Genomic DNA, 18,793 nt, shown 5'->3' on the forward strand with positions numbered 1-18,793 from the left:
TTCAAGCTACATGTCACTGTGTAACAGTTTCACACCAAAGTTCAAATCCAGGTTTCGTCCGAATATTCCAACCCCATTTTTCACATTTGGACATTTAGGATGGAGTGTGGGTTCAGAGCAATTACATATAACAAATTTGGAATCTGCCGCCACTGTAAGATAGCTTACCAGTGGGCCAAGCAAATTTAAACTATGTTAAATTGACTTAAACCTGCATGAAATCGATAGAAAAATTATCTGTTTTCTCAAAAATGGCAAGTATTACAATCGTTATGTCTTTAATCTGCTGATAGACTAGATGAAACTCAGCACAGATGAAACCTGACCTGGTAATTGCGTTAATAGTCACATGACATCATAAATCTCAAACAATGACATTTGAAGTCCACTAGTCATGTGATTTCAACAACAAACGCCTTTTGAATGTTGTTGTACAAAATTTCAATTATATTAAATGAAAGTCTAATACCTTTTGTAAATACCAGAAAGAACATATAATTCTCAACATATTTATTTAGAGAACAGCTACAAGAAACTTGGCCAGTTCGATTCATCAAGCAGAGTAGTATGGTTCTCTGCTTTATTTGATCCCTGTGTGTGAGAGCACATATCAACATGGTGGTCATGTGATACAACAAAACCCCGAAGATGGTCTTGGAATAAATGTAGAGAATTTTGTGCTCTTTCACTTTGTATTTTCATTACAACTGGTATATGACTTTCATTTAATATTTTTTCTACAATGTTTGAAAATGACAGTAGTGAGATTCTGTGTGCTCTTGCCACTAGCAATGAAAATCGCTAGTACCAGCTCAAATTTCATCAACGCATTATTTTTACCGTCTTTCAGCAGATTAAAAACATAACGATTTTAATACTTGAAATTTCTGAGAAAAAAATAATTTTCATATCGATTTTATGCAGGTATAATTCGATTTAACAACATTTAAGTTTGCTGGCCCATCCACTAAGCGGCTATGCTTTAACACCACCATGTTGGCCTCTTGTGATGCTAGTCTGGTTTTCATACCTTCCATGAAAGAAAATACAAATATCAAGCTGTCTGTGAAACAAAATGTCTACTAGATGAATTAAATCCACTGAGTGTTTGGATTGTCTCAACATATTTATGACAAGCAGCCAAATGATCCATCCAGCCAAACTCCTAATATTCTGGTTAGAACTCGATCAATTTAACTCATGATCAGTTCAGTTATGACTCAATTAGGTAATTGTTTCATGCGTCAAGTTGTGGAGGGAAATTTCCAGGTTTTTCCAGACTTTCATCAATATTTGCAAAATTCAAGGACTTTTCACGGTCGGGAAAAAATATATAATTTCTCATGACTTTTTCCGGATTTCCTGGTAGCGTGGGAACCCTGTATACATCCCTGTTTATTTGTACCCCCTATCGATTTCAATAACAAAAATGTTTAATGTGATAAAAAGTGCACAAAACTAAGTCAACTGAATCTTGTCTTGTCTTATAATTTCTAACCTGTCACCAGAATGACACTAATACTGGCATACCTTACCTTGCACCCAGGGCCGGCGCAACCATATAGGCAAACTAGGCAGCCACCTAGGGTGCTGATTTCAGGGGGCACATTTCTCCAAATCAACAACAGTTTTGAAAAATAAATAAATAAATTTCAATTTTATTGAGGGTCGATTTTTATCCTGGTTTATTTCATACAGGGACAAATAATCGGGTAGATTCAGTCTGACCGAAACACCAGGCTGACCGGAACAAGCAAAATGAGTGAAAATCGCGCGTATACGAAACTTTCAGGACGTAATTACGTTCGCGTGTTTTTATAGGCCACGAGTTTTTCCGTGGAATCACACGTATACCAAACCTTCAGTTTGCCGCGGAAACCAAACTGAGGTGGGTAACTCCTTATTTATTGTTTATAAATTTTGAAATTGATATTTTCCGGGGGGGTGGGGGGTGCCATAATCTAACCTTGCCTAGGGCGCCAGATAGTCTGGCACCGGCCCTGCTTGCACCTTTCATGCTTAACAGACTTTCAATACGAAGATGGCGCCATATTACATACACTATGGGCTAGTTTATTTCCATCAGACAACATAATGACGTAGTTCATCCTGTTCGGTAACTGCCGGATAATTCTGTAAATTTCATAACAATGAGTTTTGAATTATATCCCTTTGCACACATTAACATAAAAATTAAACTGCTTGTTAAATCCACATGAAAGGCAAATCTTTTGTTGTCATTCTTTTCCTAGTCTTGATTCGACATTGTAAATATCAGAAGCAGCTGACTTATGTACGTACATCTGTAGTCGTGCACACATCCCATTGCTGAAAATGGACTTGTCCAGGAACTGGAAATGGATCTTAAGCATGTCCGTCAATTATACTGAAAACTTCCATTAGGCATGAAATGTGCAGATGATGATGCTGTTAGGGCCACTCTATTCACAGTCGCGTTAGAAAGTATAAATCAATGAATGAACTGACTAAGCTCCTTGCACTTTTTATTGCATTAAAGGTTTTCATTATTGAAATTGGGGGTGGGGGGGTTATGGGTTGTTATAGTCAGGCTATAAATGTACATGTCCGAGTGCATATTGTAACAGTGGCAGATAAATATGAAGGCAACTGATTTTATGAGGAGTTATTAGGGTCCTGAATCTTGATAGACAGAACATCAGTAATCTCCTTGATCATGCGAAGATTGTGGAAGCATATGTAATGACTTATGGTCCTCCCCATTGCTCATCATCCCTGCCCACAACAGCCCAGACTTTGTACACCTGCTCTGATTACAGCAGTGATAGGCACTGGGCAAATGACACTATCCAACTGATCTCTTTCAATGCAAACTCAGTTCTCTCCATAGTAGGATCATGGTTAATATGTTCATTAAGCTTGTCCCCATATTAACTTGGGGTAGTTGTTGTGGGTTTTTTCTTCCCATCTCGGAAGTCTTGTACATCCATGTAAATCATACCAGGAAGAAGAGAAGAGTCATAAAGAGTACCTGCCTAGAGGATAAAGCCATAAACTACAGACCTATCATCTGAGCTAGTGGAGCTTGGATTACCAAGAGAGTGTCCTCTGAGACCTTGGACATTTTACACTCTGTGATTCTAGTCACCAATGCATAGTTTTAACAATAACGAAATACATCTAAGTCATGCAATGAACCACAAAAGGTGCAAAGTGTACACCAATTAACATAATGAAGTTATTCAACAGTACCCACTATATGTTATTCAACCGTTGAAAGTTTTAGCCATGGGTAACTCAAAATTTGTTATGATGACTTGCTAGCCAAAGAAAGTCAACAAAGGGAAAGTGGGGAGGATGACAACAACTGTCAACATCAAATATACAATAGGTTCAGGTGAATATAAAAAAAAACTGACATGACATATTTGTCTTTGTTTTAATAATAATAAATACTTTGGTTTTATTACTTCTTTTTTTAGCATAATAATTGCAGTTTTTATAAAAACATTTTAACCTAAAAATCAGCCACTGCAAGCTTGCGCTTATGTCCACCCATGTGATTTTTGCCTGGAGCTGTGAAGTACCAATTATTTAGAACTTATTAAAAATAGCTATATTAAATATCACTGTAAATAATATTCAGTAATCAAAACACAGAATACTCAGGTAAGTGGGGGGTGACTAAAAGATAATGTAAACACAAAATAGAAAATAATGAACTTAAAAGAAAACATGGAAACTAACACACAGCATGTGATACCCAGGTGATGTCTGTACTGGACAGGGTGCTTGCTGCTGATGCAACTGACACTTCTGAATCTGAACTAATCTGAATATTGTCGAGTTACTTCAGTACAGATGCACAGTTGACAATACACAGAAAGGGGTGGGTATGTATGCACCGAATATGCCTTTATGCATGCCTCTTGCCCAAGGATGGCATGCATTTAAGACGTATAAGTACATTATTATTGTTATTCTATGTTCTCGGCAACTGCCATTTAAATTTTAACTGAAAATGCTAGTCAAATTGACTGCCAGTAAATAAATATAAAATATTTTAAAGGAGAAGCTTGCAAATGACATTTTTCCACTAGAAAATTGCGAGCTTGCGAGTGGGATTTTCGAGGTTTGAAGTTATTACAGCATAGTTTTTAATGACCCAGTACCTAAGTCATTGGGTGATATGAGAGTGGTGGGATATAAGAATACACTTGGGAACCAATATTGGTTGCATAGTTTAATTCATCATTTCACGTCCAGTAAGAGTGTATATTAATTTGTATAGAGTGTGAGTCTCAACAGTTTCAATGTTGTGACCCAGGGGCTCAGTAGCTGGAAACTAAGGCTGGGTTAGGGGCCAAATCTATAGGGTATAATGATAGAACTAGTGGTCAACTTTACTTTTATGCCTGAATGAGTCTTTTCATGACCAATAAGTGTATACAAATATATGTGTACAGGGAGTAGATCTGAGTAATTGTTTCCCAGTCATAACCCAGAGGCTAACTTCCCGGAGCTGTGGTTTAGAACATGCCCAGGATTCCTTGTTAGTTGTACTTCTGAATTCAAATTTTCATGTCCAGTAAGTGTTTATATGGTTATATGGTGGAAATCTTATTAGTTTCCAATGACCCTGAGCAGGGATTGAATTTAAAACTCACATACTTTGAAAACTGAGTTAACTTAGATTTCATGTATCATTTTAATAGAGCTAAACATTCCAAAAGGATGGACAGTAAATCTTATGTAAAATTCTATAATGTAATTCACCACAATCATGTCCATAATTCCAAATTGTACAATGAAGATTTTCTTTCATACTGATTAATTAGCCATGAGATATGCTGTTTAACATGTAGCCTAATACTGTGCCCACTTAAAACACAGTGGACTATATGTATGTGTGTGATTTGTATTTTTAACATATCTTGATGTCTTGCACAGGGTCATCCAGACATGTAGCATCATGTCCCACCCAGTCACATTATCCTTACACCAGGCCGACTAGTCCTAACACTAAGCTCATAATGGTGGGCACCTTGAGGGGCAGCTTTCTGTACCATTTTTATAAGTCTTTGGTATGACTGGGTTGGGATTCAAACCTGCAGCGTCCTGCAACCATGGTGAACATTCCAACCACTTCAACCACTGCAGTGGTCAGTAGTCATTATCAAAACCATTACATTTTTAGGGTGAAAAAAAATGTTTTATGTCCAACCATTTAATTCACAAATGCCAGAATATTTCTCTGATATTATCTTCATTTAACAGCATCAAAGCTAGAGTGTGATTCAGGTGAAACAGATGCCCCAGTACCTGTCAATGCGAGCAAAGAAAGTGAAGATGACTTCACCTTTTCCCTCAGTTTAAATGTCATTAATGCCTGTTAGCACATTTCAGTTTAATGATAAGTGATTGCAATTACATTTCAATTAAATGATCATAAGTGATTGCAATTATGTTTCAATTAAATTATCATAAGTGATTGCAATTATGTTTCAATTAAAGTATGTATACTTGATTTAATTTATATTTGATTTAATTTAATTGTTTGTTGGTTCCTGACCTTTTTCTTTTTTTTTAACTCTTTCTTATTGTGAGGTTTATAGAGTGAAATGGAGGACATACTTGAAGTATGTGACAGGTAACAAGTAGCAAGTATGTCGAAATTCTGGTTTTACCGGAAGGTTGACCCTTTTCCAGGTGTCTGTTTTGCACAGTAGCCAGATTTAATAGTGATGTATCGAGAAATAATTTTAGTCTTGCATTAAACCTGGAGACGTTCAGGTGTTTTTTGTTGTGCCCAGTTTGAGTTTAATTTTTTTAATTTTTGTTTAAATTATTTGGATTCTAAGTGATTATTTTTCCCTGGAATACTTGTGCTCATAATTAATTATAGGACAAGGACAGTTATCGAATTTACAGAATTCAAACAATGGAATATTATTTTTTGTAATTCAAAAAAAGAACTGTAAATACATCAGTACTACACTGACTACAGCATACGTCATCGCATTCCATTTGGGATTTCATCAGGACTCTAACCCAGATTTATTAGAACACTTTATTACTAGGACTTCTACTTTTTTTATTCTTGGATTATTCTTGGATTATTTTTGGATCTGATTCTTAAAATCTTAAGTTCTTTTCCTTATTTTTATCTTGTTTTTCTAGGGAAACAAATTATTTGTTAAATTTTACAAAGTTTGTTGTCTTTACTTTTTTCCTGTTACTGTTAAAAGAGCCTAAACACCTAACAATTATCATTAGTGACTGCAATTACGTTTAAATTAAATGATCATCATGATTTTTATTATGTTTCAATTAAATAATAATTAGTGATTGCAATTATGTTTCAATTGATTCATAAGTGATTGCAATTATGTTTGAATTAAATGACCATTAGTGATTGCAATAATGTTTGAATCAAATGATGATTAGTGATTGCAATTATGCTTGAATTGATGACCATTAGTGATTTCAATTATGCTTGAATTAAATGACCATTAGTGATTGCAATTATGTTTGAATTAAATGATCATAAGTGACTGCAATTATGTTTCAATTAAATGGCCATTAGTGATTGCAATTATGTTTGAATTAGATGATCATTGTGATTTTAATTATTTTTCATATAAATGACAATTAGTGACTGCAATTACATTTCAATTTATGAGATTGATCTGAAGCTTGAAAATACAATCTTGGATATTATAAATATTTATTAAAAAGCAAAGCATTTCAATGGTACATGTATATTTTTGTCTCCTTTTTTCTTCCTAAATGGTAATAACATGTATGATTGAAACTGACAGAAAGGTATTTTAGTTCCTTGTCAAGCTCCTGGATTGCAGCATAGATATAAACAGTAGCTCATCCCTGTCAAAATATGCCAGTAGAAACAGAATTTTCTAACTGATTTTTTTTGATCCATTCACAAATAAATCTATGTGAGGAAAGAAGAAAAAAAATTAAGTCCTGCAGGGGCAATTCTTAGCTGAACCTATGAATTGACTTTTCAAGCCTAACGTGTATAGGTGGTGATAGGATTGGGATCTCAACAGTTTATATCCAGGGGGTAAAGACCATACTGCATTCAAATAATTTTAGCAGTAATTGCATTTTTATTTTAACTTATTACTTTTTTACCCCTCTTGGGGGGGGGGGAGGGAAGTAGAGTCAGAAACAAAATGTGTCACACCACTTTACATCAAGAACAAACTATTGCACCTGATTTTATGACTATTTGTCTAAATTAAATGGAGGCTATATTGTGACAGTGACAGATGGATAGAGAGATAGATGTGATCCCAATATCCAAGTTATGAAGGAGGGGGCATGGTTTTATATTTTTTTTAAACCTGGAATAAACTACACAAACACACAAAATAAAATAATAAAACACTAAAAATACAACACAAGGATCATACCAATATTCCAAGAGCCTTGGGATTGGGATCCTTTAAGTTTTTTACCTGCACTATAAGTAAGCACTGTATCAATTAATTCCTTAATTTCAAATGAATCTAGAACAACTTTGTCGACAAGCAACTACAAATTCATATGTTCCACTCCCTCATCACCAATTACTTCTTCTTGATAGTTCACCAGGGGTCATAACAAAAAAAAATGTGTTGCATTTACATCTTTCAATTATGAATCATAAAATATTTTCTCACTGAAGGTCCATTCATTATACATATAACTAGGTTCTAGTTATTAGAGAGATATAGTTTTTCATAATTCAGTAGTATAATTATATGCATATTATGTATTTCATTACAAGGCAGTTTCACTATAAGACGGTATACCCCACAGATAGCATTATAATGAAAGAGTAATGTACCATTACTAGGCAATCTCACTACAAGCCAACATATTCCATGGCTCCCAAAAACAGTATCACTAGGACAGTGTAATGTGATGTGATTTGGATTTTTAACGTAGCTTTAACAATTTTTCAGTCATATTGCTACGATGTCTGCAGTGTGTCAGTTTATAGTGATGTCTAGCACTGGGGCATCATGCCGCAGACATGTAGCATGATGTCCCACCCAGTCACATTATCCTAACACCAGGCCAACCAGTCCTAACACTAACCTCTTGATACTGAGTGCCAAGCGAGGCAGCTGTTAGTACCATTTTTATAAGTCTTTGGTATGACTCGGCTGGGGATCGAACCCAAGACCTCCTGCATCCAAGGCAGACGCTCTAACCACAAGACCACCAGAGCAGTGTATCACAAGGACAGCATGACTTCTATAGACAGTGTCACAATGAGGGAGTACTGTATAAAGTTTAACAGAACAAGAATTTTAACAAAAGTTAATATAATTATCAAGATCTGACCTTCGACCCCTTCCAAGGGACCCTATGGTAAGGGACCCAAGAATTATAGCTCTCTGACATACGGTTACGATATGGGCAAAATAAACATCCTGTTTCATCAAATTCCACCTAGTAGTTCAAAAGGAAATGATGTAATGGATGCAAGACAGACAAAGGATATCAAAATAATTCCACAGCTGATGCTAAAGCTTGCGGTTAATTAATCAAGGTGAACTAAAATACCTGGCACATCTTCCATGTTCCAGCGGCCTGTAGAGTCTTTCTTCCATTCTACAAGACTGGTCTGAATGCCACATACATTTCCATTACCATCATCCAGAAACTCCTGTACACAAAACATGAAAGAGGTGAAGAAAAAGGGATGGTTTATTTGCCTCAGTACAGAGGTTTTCTAAAAGGGAGGTTCTAAATATCACCAAACTTTAAGTCCCTGATTGCACTGGATTAAGCACATACAGGTGCAAATTGCAAAAAGTACAAAATAAGCTATTTTCAATTTTTGATCTTACCAAAGACCTGTATGACTTTCCAGTGTGCTCTCCAATTTGTGTTTAACATGACTTATATTAAATCCTGGACTTTTTCAAATTTATTCCAGTGATATCTTATATGCAGAAGGAAAGTTAGTTTCATTTCAAATACAAGTCCATAAACTTGGGTTATCAGACCTGTCAACCCTAAACAAGACCTTCTCAGTACAGTAGTCGATATCTTTCTTTATGTTAAACATATTTTAAGTCCTGCTATTGTAAACATGCATTTGAAAATTTCAAAAACATGATCTTATGCAGCGAAGGTAAACATTATGTTTACCTAAAAACATTTGTAAATAACTCTTAGACCATAACGATCTCCAGTTCAGTTTATGAAACTGCATTACCAAACCCTGTGGACATCAATGGCTTCTTACTAGATCACTCCACTTGACATAATGTTTGTTATTGGGGAACGTTTCTCAAATTTCATGTGGTATACTCAAATCAACATGACATGATGTCCAATAAGTGTAACCCCAGAAATAATTATATTTTCATTTCTTTTGCACTTATTTCATTAAGTCCATAAGTTATGGTTCATTACTGTAAGATTTGTAGTAAAATTTTCTGCATTCATTAAGGATGTTGCTGTTATTAAAACCTGCGTAATCACGCAGCTGAATGAGCCAGTCTGAGATATCATGTTTCCCTTCGCGTGTCTGTCATAGTCTTTTGTTTAATGACTTAATACATTTATTATTAATGTCATTAATGGTTTAGGTATTGGCTTTTGGCTGTATATTAACTTACTGAGTGAGTGTTATCATGACTAATTTTACTATTTACAGACAAGTACGTGTTACCTCATGCTTAATTGAAATTCACATGCCAAAAGGCCAAAAGACTTCACATAAACTCCACATAAAATGTTTTTGATGTATTTTTAGTGTGATATATATTTAATACGAATCCATGAAGCTTTTTAACAAGAACTATGAATAATGAGCAAGATATATGTACAGTACTTCTTCATATTACTTTTTGAATTTTGAGTGAAAACTGACCCTCATATACAAAACTGATATGAACAAGCACCTGTCTCAAGGATATACTGGCTGTCTTCAGGATAGTTCTCTGGTGACTAATTTCTAAAGAATGTTTTGGTCAAAGTATTTGAAATTTCTGGTAGAGTAATTAGAACATTTTTAATCAAAAGTTTATATGCGAAAAATGAGATCTTTTCTCCAAACTACATCTAGTAACTATTTTCAAAAAAAAGATAAGAAATAAGTTTTAAAATTCAGGAATGGCAACTGACACGAGTTAAAAAATTAGAAAGTCGGAAAATATACTTACATTGCTCTTTATGTTGAAAATTCTTGGGTCATGTCCAAATTTCAGCTCTACCTCTTCATGCCCATAATCCATTTTGAAGACACGGGGAAAAGTTGGCCAGGGGTTACCAGGGCCTCGAGTCTTTGGTGGCTCAGGAAGAATTTCAAATGTAGTAATAGATTTTGCTCCCTATTGAACAGAACATTGAGAGCGAATTTATTAAGAAATTTCTTCCATGTTTCAAAAAGAATTGTTTCACAATTTTTATATCTTCATCTATATCTTTGGCATATTGACTCTATGCCAATATGTTTTCTGTCCGAGTTGGTCTAACTCTTTTAAGCCTTTGTGTCTCATAGTCATCTGTATAAATCTTTATCTATATTTAGCATTTGTTGCCATATCTGATGAATCAGCATCATTTCAAAAATGTAAAATATCTTCAAGTTAGTATGCTTTCTGTAAAATGTTATTAAATTCTGTTAAACAGCTTTTTAAAAGAAGTTATTACAAGTTTTATTTCTTCTAATTTTAGTAACAAGAGCCAATTCTGATTGCAGACTGGCACCATTTCTATAAACCTAAGAGCCCTTCTTCATGCCAATCTGCATTCTGTCAAGTTTAGTTTAATTCTGTTGAGTGTTTTTGACAAATCATTCAAAGAATTTTCTAATGTTAGTAATGGCCATTTTTAATGGAAAGTCAGCATCACTGGCATAAACAGTAAAACCATTTATGCAAATCTGTTCAAATTCTACTTAGCAGATTCTGAGAAGTCATTTAAATTTGCATTGATATTTTTATAAATGGGTGGCCAGACCTGCTGGCAGATCATTTGTACAAACATGAAGGACTTTTATACCAGGACGTTTTCAGTCAAACTCCGTCAAATTCTGATGAGTGGTTCTTGAGTAATGGTGGCCATATTTGATAGTGGATTGGTCATTTATATAAAAAAATGTGTTTTAGAAAGTTTAATATTTCAATATTTTACATACAATCATCCTTAAGATCTTCTTTAATTAACAATCTGTACACACTTGATAATTATGAGGATCAATCTCCACACACTTGATAATTATGAGGATCAATCTGTACACACTTGATAATTATGAGGATCAATCTCCATACAATTGATAATTATGAGGATCAACCTGTACACACTTGATAATTATGAGATCAATCTGTACACACTTGATAATTATGAGATCAATCTGTACACACTTGATAATTATGAGGATCAATCTGTACACAACTGATAATTATGAGGATCAATCTGTACACAAATGATAATTATGAGGATCAATCTGTACACACTTGATAATTATGAGGATCAAAACTATATAAACAGCTGTACAGCTGTCCCCCTAATGAACTGCCCCCAACTAGCGGCCACCCACTTTTTATAGCCAGAATCCCTTGGCAATACTGAGTTTGTGTTCAAAAGTAAACCTCAAGAATGGCCACCCCTTTAACATGACCATCAGACAACATATTAGTGCAAAAATATAAAATTTACCCCTCACATGTGGCCACAGTTTATTATAAATATGTGTCCAGAACCAATACTTTATTCATGATGTTTCCTGATGTCAAGTTTTTGCTACTGAAAGAAGTGCTGGCTATAGTACAAGTACCACTAAGGTTAGCATTATTAACACCAACCTTTAGAGGAGTCAGCAATATTTTGATAAGAGTCTGGGGCTTCACAAAGCATTTTAGTTTTATTTTTTTTAAATGGTTACAACCTGATGAAGTTGTCAAGATCACAAAATAAAATAATAAAATATAACACTAAAAATACAACACAAGGATCATACCAATATTCCAAGAGCCTCATGATTGGGATCCTTTAAGTTTTTTACCTGCACTATAAGTAAGCACTGTATCAATTAATTCCTTAATTTCAAATGAATCTAGAACAACTCTGTCGACTGGCAACTACAAATTCATATGTTCCACTCCCTCATCACCAATTACTTCTTCTTGATAGTTCACCAGGGGTCATAACAAAAAAAAATGTGTTGCATTTACATCTTTCAATTATGAATCATATAAAATATTTCCTCAATGAAGGTCAATTCATTATACATATAACTGGGTTCTAGTTATTAGACAGATGTAGTTATTCATAATTCAATAGTATAATTATATGCGTATCATGTATTTCATTACAAGGCAGTTTCACTACAAGGCGGTATACTCCATAGATAGCATTATGGACACCTTAGGCTAAATAGTGAATTTGTGGATTAACACACACAGAGAAACTAGCCTCGAACAATACAGGGTACCAGACAGAGACCGTAAAATCATGTGACAGTACATGTATCATGTCTTTGATAAACAAGGAATTTCGTTTTCTCTATAAATGTTTTGCCTGCATAATTAAACTGCAATACTGTACAATTAGCAACATAGGAATAAATTGTTACAAGACTTTAACAAGTCATCACCTAAACAGAGAGATAATATCTCAGAAGGAAAAGTAAAAGTTATTCGACTTTGATGACAATGGGGAGAGTTCACTTGATGATAAATTTTATGTTGGGAATACTCAAATAAACAACACTGTAACAGATAAGGAGAATATTCCGCAGCAGTAGTAAAATGGAGTAAATGGAAAGAGAATTATTTTAAATATGAAACAATGTATGTATCAAGATTTAAATTATGTTTTTGAATGGTTTTGCAATGCGCATGCCAACATCACCCAACTCATATTTCAATGCCCTAAAATAAAAAGAAACTATTAATTTATGTCTCCTTAAAATAAGTATGTTTCTGGTCATCAATACTGTTTTTGTTGGGTTGCAGATATAAACCTTAATAATCTGAAATTTCCTACTGAAGTACATTTTTAGCATTTGATGGGTGGCGAGGCTGACACCAAGCCTGAAAAGGTTAAGAACCACTTGGCTAGGAGGTGTAAAATGTGGATAATGGCCTAACCTGTCTTAGAGAAGTGGCAATACAATCACAGCCAGTGTCTCCCCCTCCAATGATAACAACATCTTTATCTTTGGCATAGACTTTAAGGTATTCTAATTGATTCCCATGTTGAACCTTCTGCCATGTTTCCAGGAAGGTCATTGCAAAATGAATTCCATTCAAGTGACGACCTGCAAATGTACAGCAACATTACAAAATTTACATTTCTTGTGATGATGCAATGAACAAAAATGAGAAATATTCAATCTTGCAAAATCTATCTGCAGATTACTTACTGCATATCTTAGTCATACATGCATAGCAGACAACTTCAGAGAACACAAATACCGATTTTTAAAATTTTAATGTATATGTAACTATTTACAACATCTACAAGCATAAGTAAAGTAAGAAAATAATTTACTTAATTATTTAATGTTACATATGCATGTGTTGCACTCATACACCAGGTGAGCATGCACCCTGTTCCATTCGGGTGCCCATGCAGAAGGTGCAAGTGCAACAACCTCACACTCAGACACCTGCTGTTTATAGAAACCTATTCCACACCTTGTTTTGTTTTTTTATCATTATTGATTCCTATGTGCCATCTTTCACTGATGATCTGAATTCTTTGCAATGTTTTATTACTGAACTGTTTTCATTCTAATATACACAAATAATCCTTTAAGATTTTGCTGTCTGGAAAAAATATGTAATAAAACACAAGTAACTGAGGAAGGTTTATTTTTAAAAGAAATTTAGTAAACCAAACATCGATTGAATTACATCATGATTCTCTCTGACATTTATAAATGTTTCAAGTTCAGGCTGAGGGTTGATGGTGAAGCAGCAAGCTGATATTTATTAGCTTTTTCATGCTGTTTTATACCATGGGTACCTCTATGCCCAATAGCAAAATTACAATTAGACAATTTGCAAAATGCAAGGTTTTCTCCTGTACTAGATGGTGCCAGAAATCTAAACCTGATGGCATAATTGCCTTTCCAGTTCTGGTTTCTTTTCTTTGCTGGAGAAAATTATGAATCTTCTGCTTTCCTTTCCGACATGACTAGAAGTTGAATATTATGAAGATGAGATACAGTGACAGCAACAACTGCTTTGTGCAATCCAAAAATGGTGGTTAAAGACCAGCATGGTAGCCTCAATTTTGAATGAACCAATCATATTTTTGCATTCTATATCCCTACATGTGATACATTTATGCTCAGAATGAAGCTGGGTCCCCACCCTAAACAGAAAATTGCAAGGAAATTTTTCATTTCATTTTTTTAATTAAAAAGTGATTTTTAACAAGAAAAAATGTACACCCATATTCAGATCTGAAAATACCGGAAAAATACCAAAAAAATGGCACAATTGGCATCTGTGTACATCATGACACAACCAGGACATCAAATCTGTAAATTTACCAATTTTGAACTGCAGATTGGCTTCTAAACCAGTCGATTTTTTTCGGCCATAATATGCATGTTCTTCAGGCGATAATAAAATTCCAAAATTTAACATGAATTAGATTTTCAAGGAAAATGTTACAGCCATAATTAATTAATGTCAGACAGGTAATTGTAAACTGGAACAAACAAGGTAGAGATGTCTATCTCATAGTTCATGGATTTGGTTTATAAAATCTGTAACCATTTTTAGTTTATTTCACAAGACTGATTACATTGAATGTGATTATTAGTTTCACACTTGACAAGCTCTCAATAGTTTTCTGGTCTAGATTTCACCCTGAATCACTTGAGAATGGAGAATGTTTTCTTTGTAACAGCATTAGAATGTGGCAACAATAAAACAACTATGCTTATCTTACATAGAAATTCAAACAACAATTTTCCTGTGGTTGTGTTTTGTAAGGCTGCTGACTGCTCCCCAATACTTTTCCAAGCTAAGTTTACCCTGGGGAGGAAGTGCAAAAGTTTGAATTCAGAATGTATTCCGAAGTGTTATATGGTGTTTTTTTAGTACTGGGAGAAAGCAAATGCTTCTGAATTTTGACATGAGGTACTGTATGGCATTGTGGTTTTTGTGTTATTTTTAGCATATGATAGGCTATACATGGATACTTTGGTTGAGGAAGAACATTAGAAGTCCTGGGACTTTTAAGTGGTAGATTTCAATTATAAAATGGGTATGTGTAGTAGATGACCTTTAAAATGGAACATTGTCCTACCACTGGTAAAAGCACATGTGTACAGAAATAAGATTTATTCATACAATCTGGAAAAAAGTATTTATATTAATGCATGACTGCCTGGTTACAGTGATATTGAAGGTAATAAAACGGCAGATAAAACACTCAAACTGCCCTGCATTCACCCATTTCCAAATGGAGATTCTATGCTCTACATCGAATGGTAATATATTTGAAATGAAAACTCCACAAACAAGCTTTGGAATATTTAGCCCATCACTGAGGTGTGGCATTTCTGATATAGAAAAATGCTGAGATGAGGTTGCATTGTGCCAATCACATGTTCAACACATAGGTCTTAAGCATACCTATTGAAGCATGAACCTTGACCTGAATGCGTACTCTGCCTGTCTCCCATGACAGTGGAACATTCTTTCCAAGTGCACTGACTTCCACCCTGTAGCAATTTTCTTTTCAAAAAATGTGAAGTCAATTTAGGAATTTGTTTATAATGTACCAGAGAAAATTTGGGAGAATGCAGTTAATATTAAAAATGTTAACCACGCAATTTCATGAAGCATACATCTTTTACCATTGCCATTTCGGTTATATACACCACTCCCTCGGTAACATGTTTAAATAAAACACATTCATTTTCTCCATTCTGGCATCTAATGATGAAGGAGTTTAACAAAAAACATTCCATATATACTCCCCTGAACATCAAGTCCAACTATAAACACTGTGTGCTGGCAGATCATGGTCTATACTATTTGTTTTACTGATATGGGGCTGTGGCAGATCATGGTATATACTACTTGTTTCACTGACATGGAGCTGTGGCAGATCATGGTCTATACTATTTGTTTTACTGACATGGGGCTGTGGCAGATCATGGTCTATACTATTTGTTTTACTGATATGGAGCTGCGGCAGATCATGGTCTGTACTACTTGTTTTACTGACATGGGGCTGTGGCAGATCATGGTCTATACTACTTGTTTTACTGACATGGGGCTGTGGCAGATCATGGTCTATACTACTTGTTTTACTGATATGGGGCTCTGGCAGATCATGGTCTATACTATTTGTTTTACTGATATGGGCTGTGGCAGATCATGGTCTATACTATTTGTTTAACTGATATTGGGTTGTGGCAGATCATGGTCTATACTATTTGTTTTACTGATATGGGTCTGTGCAATTTGCAGCTAGACATTGATTTATAAGCAAGCATATACAATAATACATTCAAGCACTAAATAAAGACATAAAATAACTTTCATGTTTTGTTCTTTGCACACATGATGTTTCATCTGTCCTCTCTCCTCTCGTCTTTACCCATTATTAAAATTAATAAAATTGTTTTCATTCCACTCACCATGTATGTCAAGACATTATCATCATAGCAGGTGAGCTTAATCCAAAATTGCCTGACTGCATTTGGCCACGGCATATAAGGCAAAGTAAATACATCCATACCTGATCCAATTATGTGGTTTTTTTTATTCATTAAAATAAATAAAGGTTAAAATGAACAAATTTCTGTTAAAATAAATAAAGGAATTCCAAAGAAATATGTCTCACCTACATCCATGCCTGATACAGATGTTCTAATTTTAAAATGACTTTGACCATTTTTGAAGGTCAAACGGAGAGTAAAGGATTCATGGATATGGAAATGTTGTGCTTAAAAACTGTAAAAGTTAAATAATTAGTTGTTGCCAAAAACCTATCAAAAAAACAACTTTAGCTCAAAATAATCTTGATATTCAAATGACCTTCATGCCTGGCATTCACATGGATATTAGAAATATGTGGATATAAAATGATAGCGTTTTGCTAAATCTGCTGTCCAGCAATGATAGTTTTCACTTGCATGATTTTGAATATACGAGTAGACAAAAAGCTTAAAGCAAAACCACAAGTATTTGTTGCTAGCACTGGTGGAAAAGGTCACACCTATATATGGCCTATGCTACAGCAAGCAACAATAACACAGCTAACTCACCTGGTATAGGTATATCTCTGGGCCAGGTAGATCCTAGGGCGAGTAACACTGCATCATGGTCCTTTAACATTACCTCTGGAGACTGATCCTTCCCTAACTCCACATTTGTAACAAATGCTATCCCTTCTTTTTCCATCAGATCAACACGCCGCTGTACCACCTGCAAAAAACAATATGTATATTTTGCAAAAAATGAAACCACCATACTTTAATGCTTAACAAACGACTTTGTACCTTTGTATCAACAAACCCACTTTGTACCTTTATGTCAACAAACCCACTTTATACCTTTGTACAAACCCACTTTGTACTATTGTGTCAACAAACCAACTTTGTACCTTTGTCAACAAACTCACTTTGTACTTTATGTCAACTCTTATGTTACGTGTTTAGGCTCTAATAAACAGTATCAAAAGAAAGAGTGAAAACAAGCTTTGAAAAATTTAACAAATAATTTATTTCCCTGGAAAGAAACAATGTAAAACAAATTTTAAAAAAAGAACGTACGGTTTTAAGAAATCAAATCCAGAAATAATCAAAGAAAAATCCACGAATTAAATTTTAGAAGTCCTAGTAACAAAATGTTCTAATGAATTCAAGTTCGAGTCCTGAGAAAAATTCCAAAATGGAAGGTGATGACATAAACTGTAGTCTTTATAGTACTGTAGTGTCTACAGTTCTTTGTTATTCCACAGACAATAATATTCTGGTGTTTGAATTTCTGAATAAGTTTCCAGGAATTCTGTATGAGCACTCAAATATTTCCAGAAAAAAGAATTAATAATTCCAAACAATAAAATTTAGACTCATCTGGTCACAACGAAACACTCTCCAGTGTCTAAAACAAAAGCCCAACTGAGGAATATCTCTCTAAATATTAATATTAAATCTAACTACTTTGCAATTTCGGAAAACCCAGAATTGTGAAATAGAAGCTGTAAACAATCTAAAGTCACATACTCCAAGTATGACCTTGATAAAAACCAATAATTTTACTATGAGAATAAAATAATAATAGAAAGTTGTTTACTTGTCTCAGTGATTTCTGAATCAAGGTTGGAAACTAAGTCAGAAATAAGAACAGTGTTTCTGTTATTAGGTGTTTATGAAAAGAGTCAGGTCAAACTGAATTTTCTGAAGAAAAAAAATGCCAGATCAAGTAAACAAGATTACATTACATTTACATGTAATGAAATTTAAAAAAAAAGAAATTAAAACTTACAAACAATTAAATTAAATTAAATATACATAACGCAACAAACACACTTTGTACCTTTGTGTCAACAAACCAACTTTGATCCTTTGTGTCAACAAACCCACTTTGTACCTTTCTAGTCCAAGGAGGAGAACATTTGCTAAATAGAAGACACAATTTACTACAAAATGTCATGTTTCCTCAAAAGAATTTCAACCATGAAAGTTTTGAGGCAGCCTGAAAATAATCAATTTTCAAATCCTTCCATGAAGGTGCTCATGTTTTGTTCCATTTCCTTATCATTCTGAATTTTGCATTTGTGTTCATGCCTCTTACCCAACCGTCTATTACAC

The 18,793-nt window shown here is 34.4% G+C and overlaps 1 protein-coding gene across 4 annotated transcripts in view; it reads right to left on the reverse strand.

Annotated features, from left to right (window-relative positions):
- Positions 1 to 18,793, reverse strand: part of LOC149786526 (uncharacterized) — a 222,868-nt gene that overhangs the window by 5,889 nt on the left and 198,186 nt on the right. For all 4 annotated transcript variants that reach the window (XM_089977028.1, XM_089977029.1, XM_089977030.1 and 1 more), the window contains 4 exons: positions 17,246 to 17,405; positions 13,098 to 13,267; positions 10,167 to 10,334; positions 8,557 to 8,659 (listed from right to left, as the gene is read on the reverse strand). In XM_089977028.1, coding sequence (XP_089833154.1) covers positions 8,557 to 8,659; positions 10,167 to 10,334; positions 13,098 to 13,267; positions 17,246 to 17,405 — 601 coding nt within the window. The remainder of the gene's footprint in view (positions 1 to 8,556; positions 8,660 to 10,166; positions 10,335 to 13,097; positions 13,268 to 17,245; positions 17,406 to 18,793) is intronic.

This window comes from Sinohyriopsis cumingii, chromosome 12, assembly GCF_028554795.1.
Source record: "Sinohyriopsis cumingii isolate HCF-2022 chromosome 12, ASM2855479v2, whole genome shotgun sequence".
Classification (NCBI taxonomy): domain Eukaryota; kingdom Metazoa; phylum Mollusca; class Bivalvia; order Unionida; family Unionidae; genus Sinohyriopsis; species Sinohyriopsis cumingii.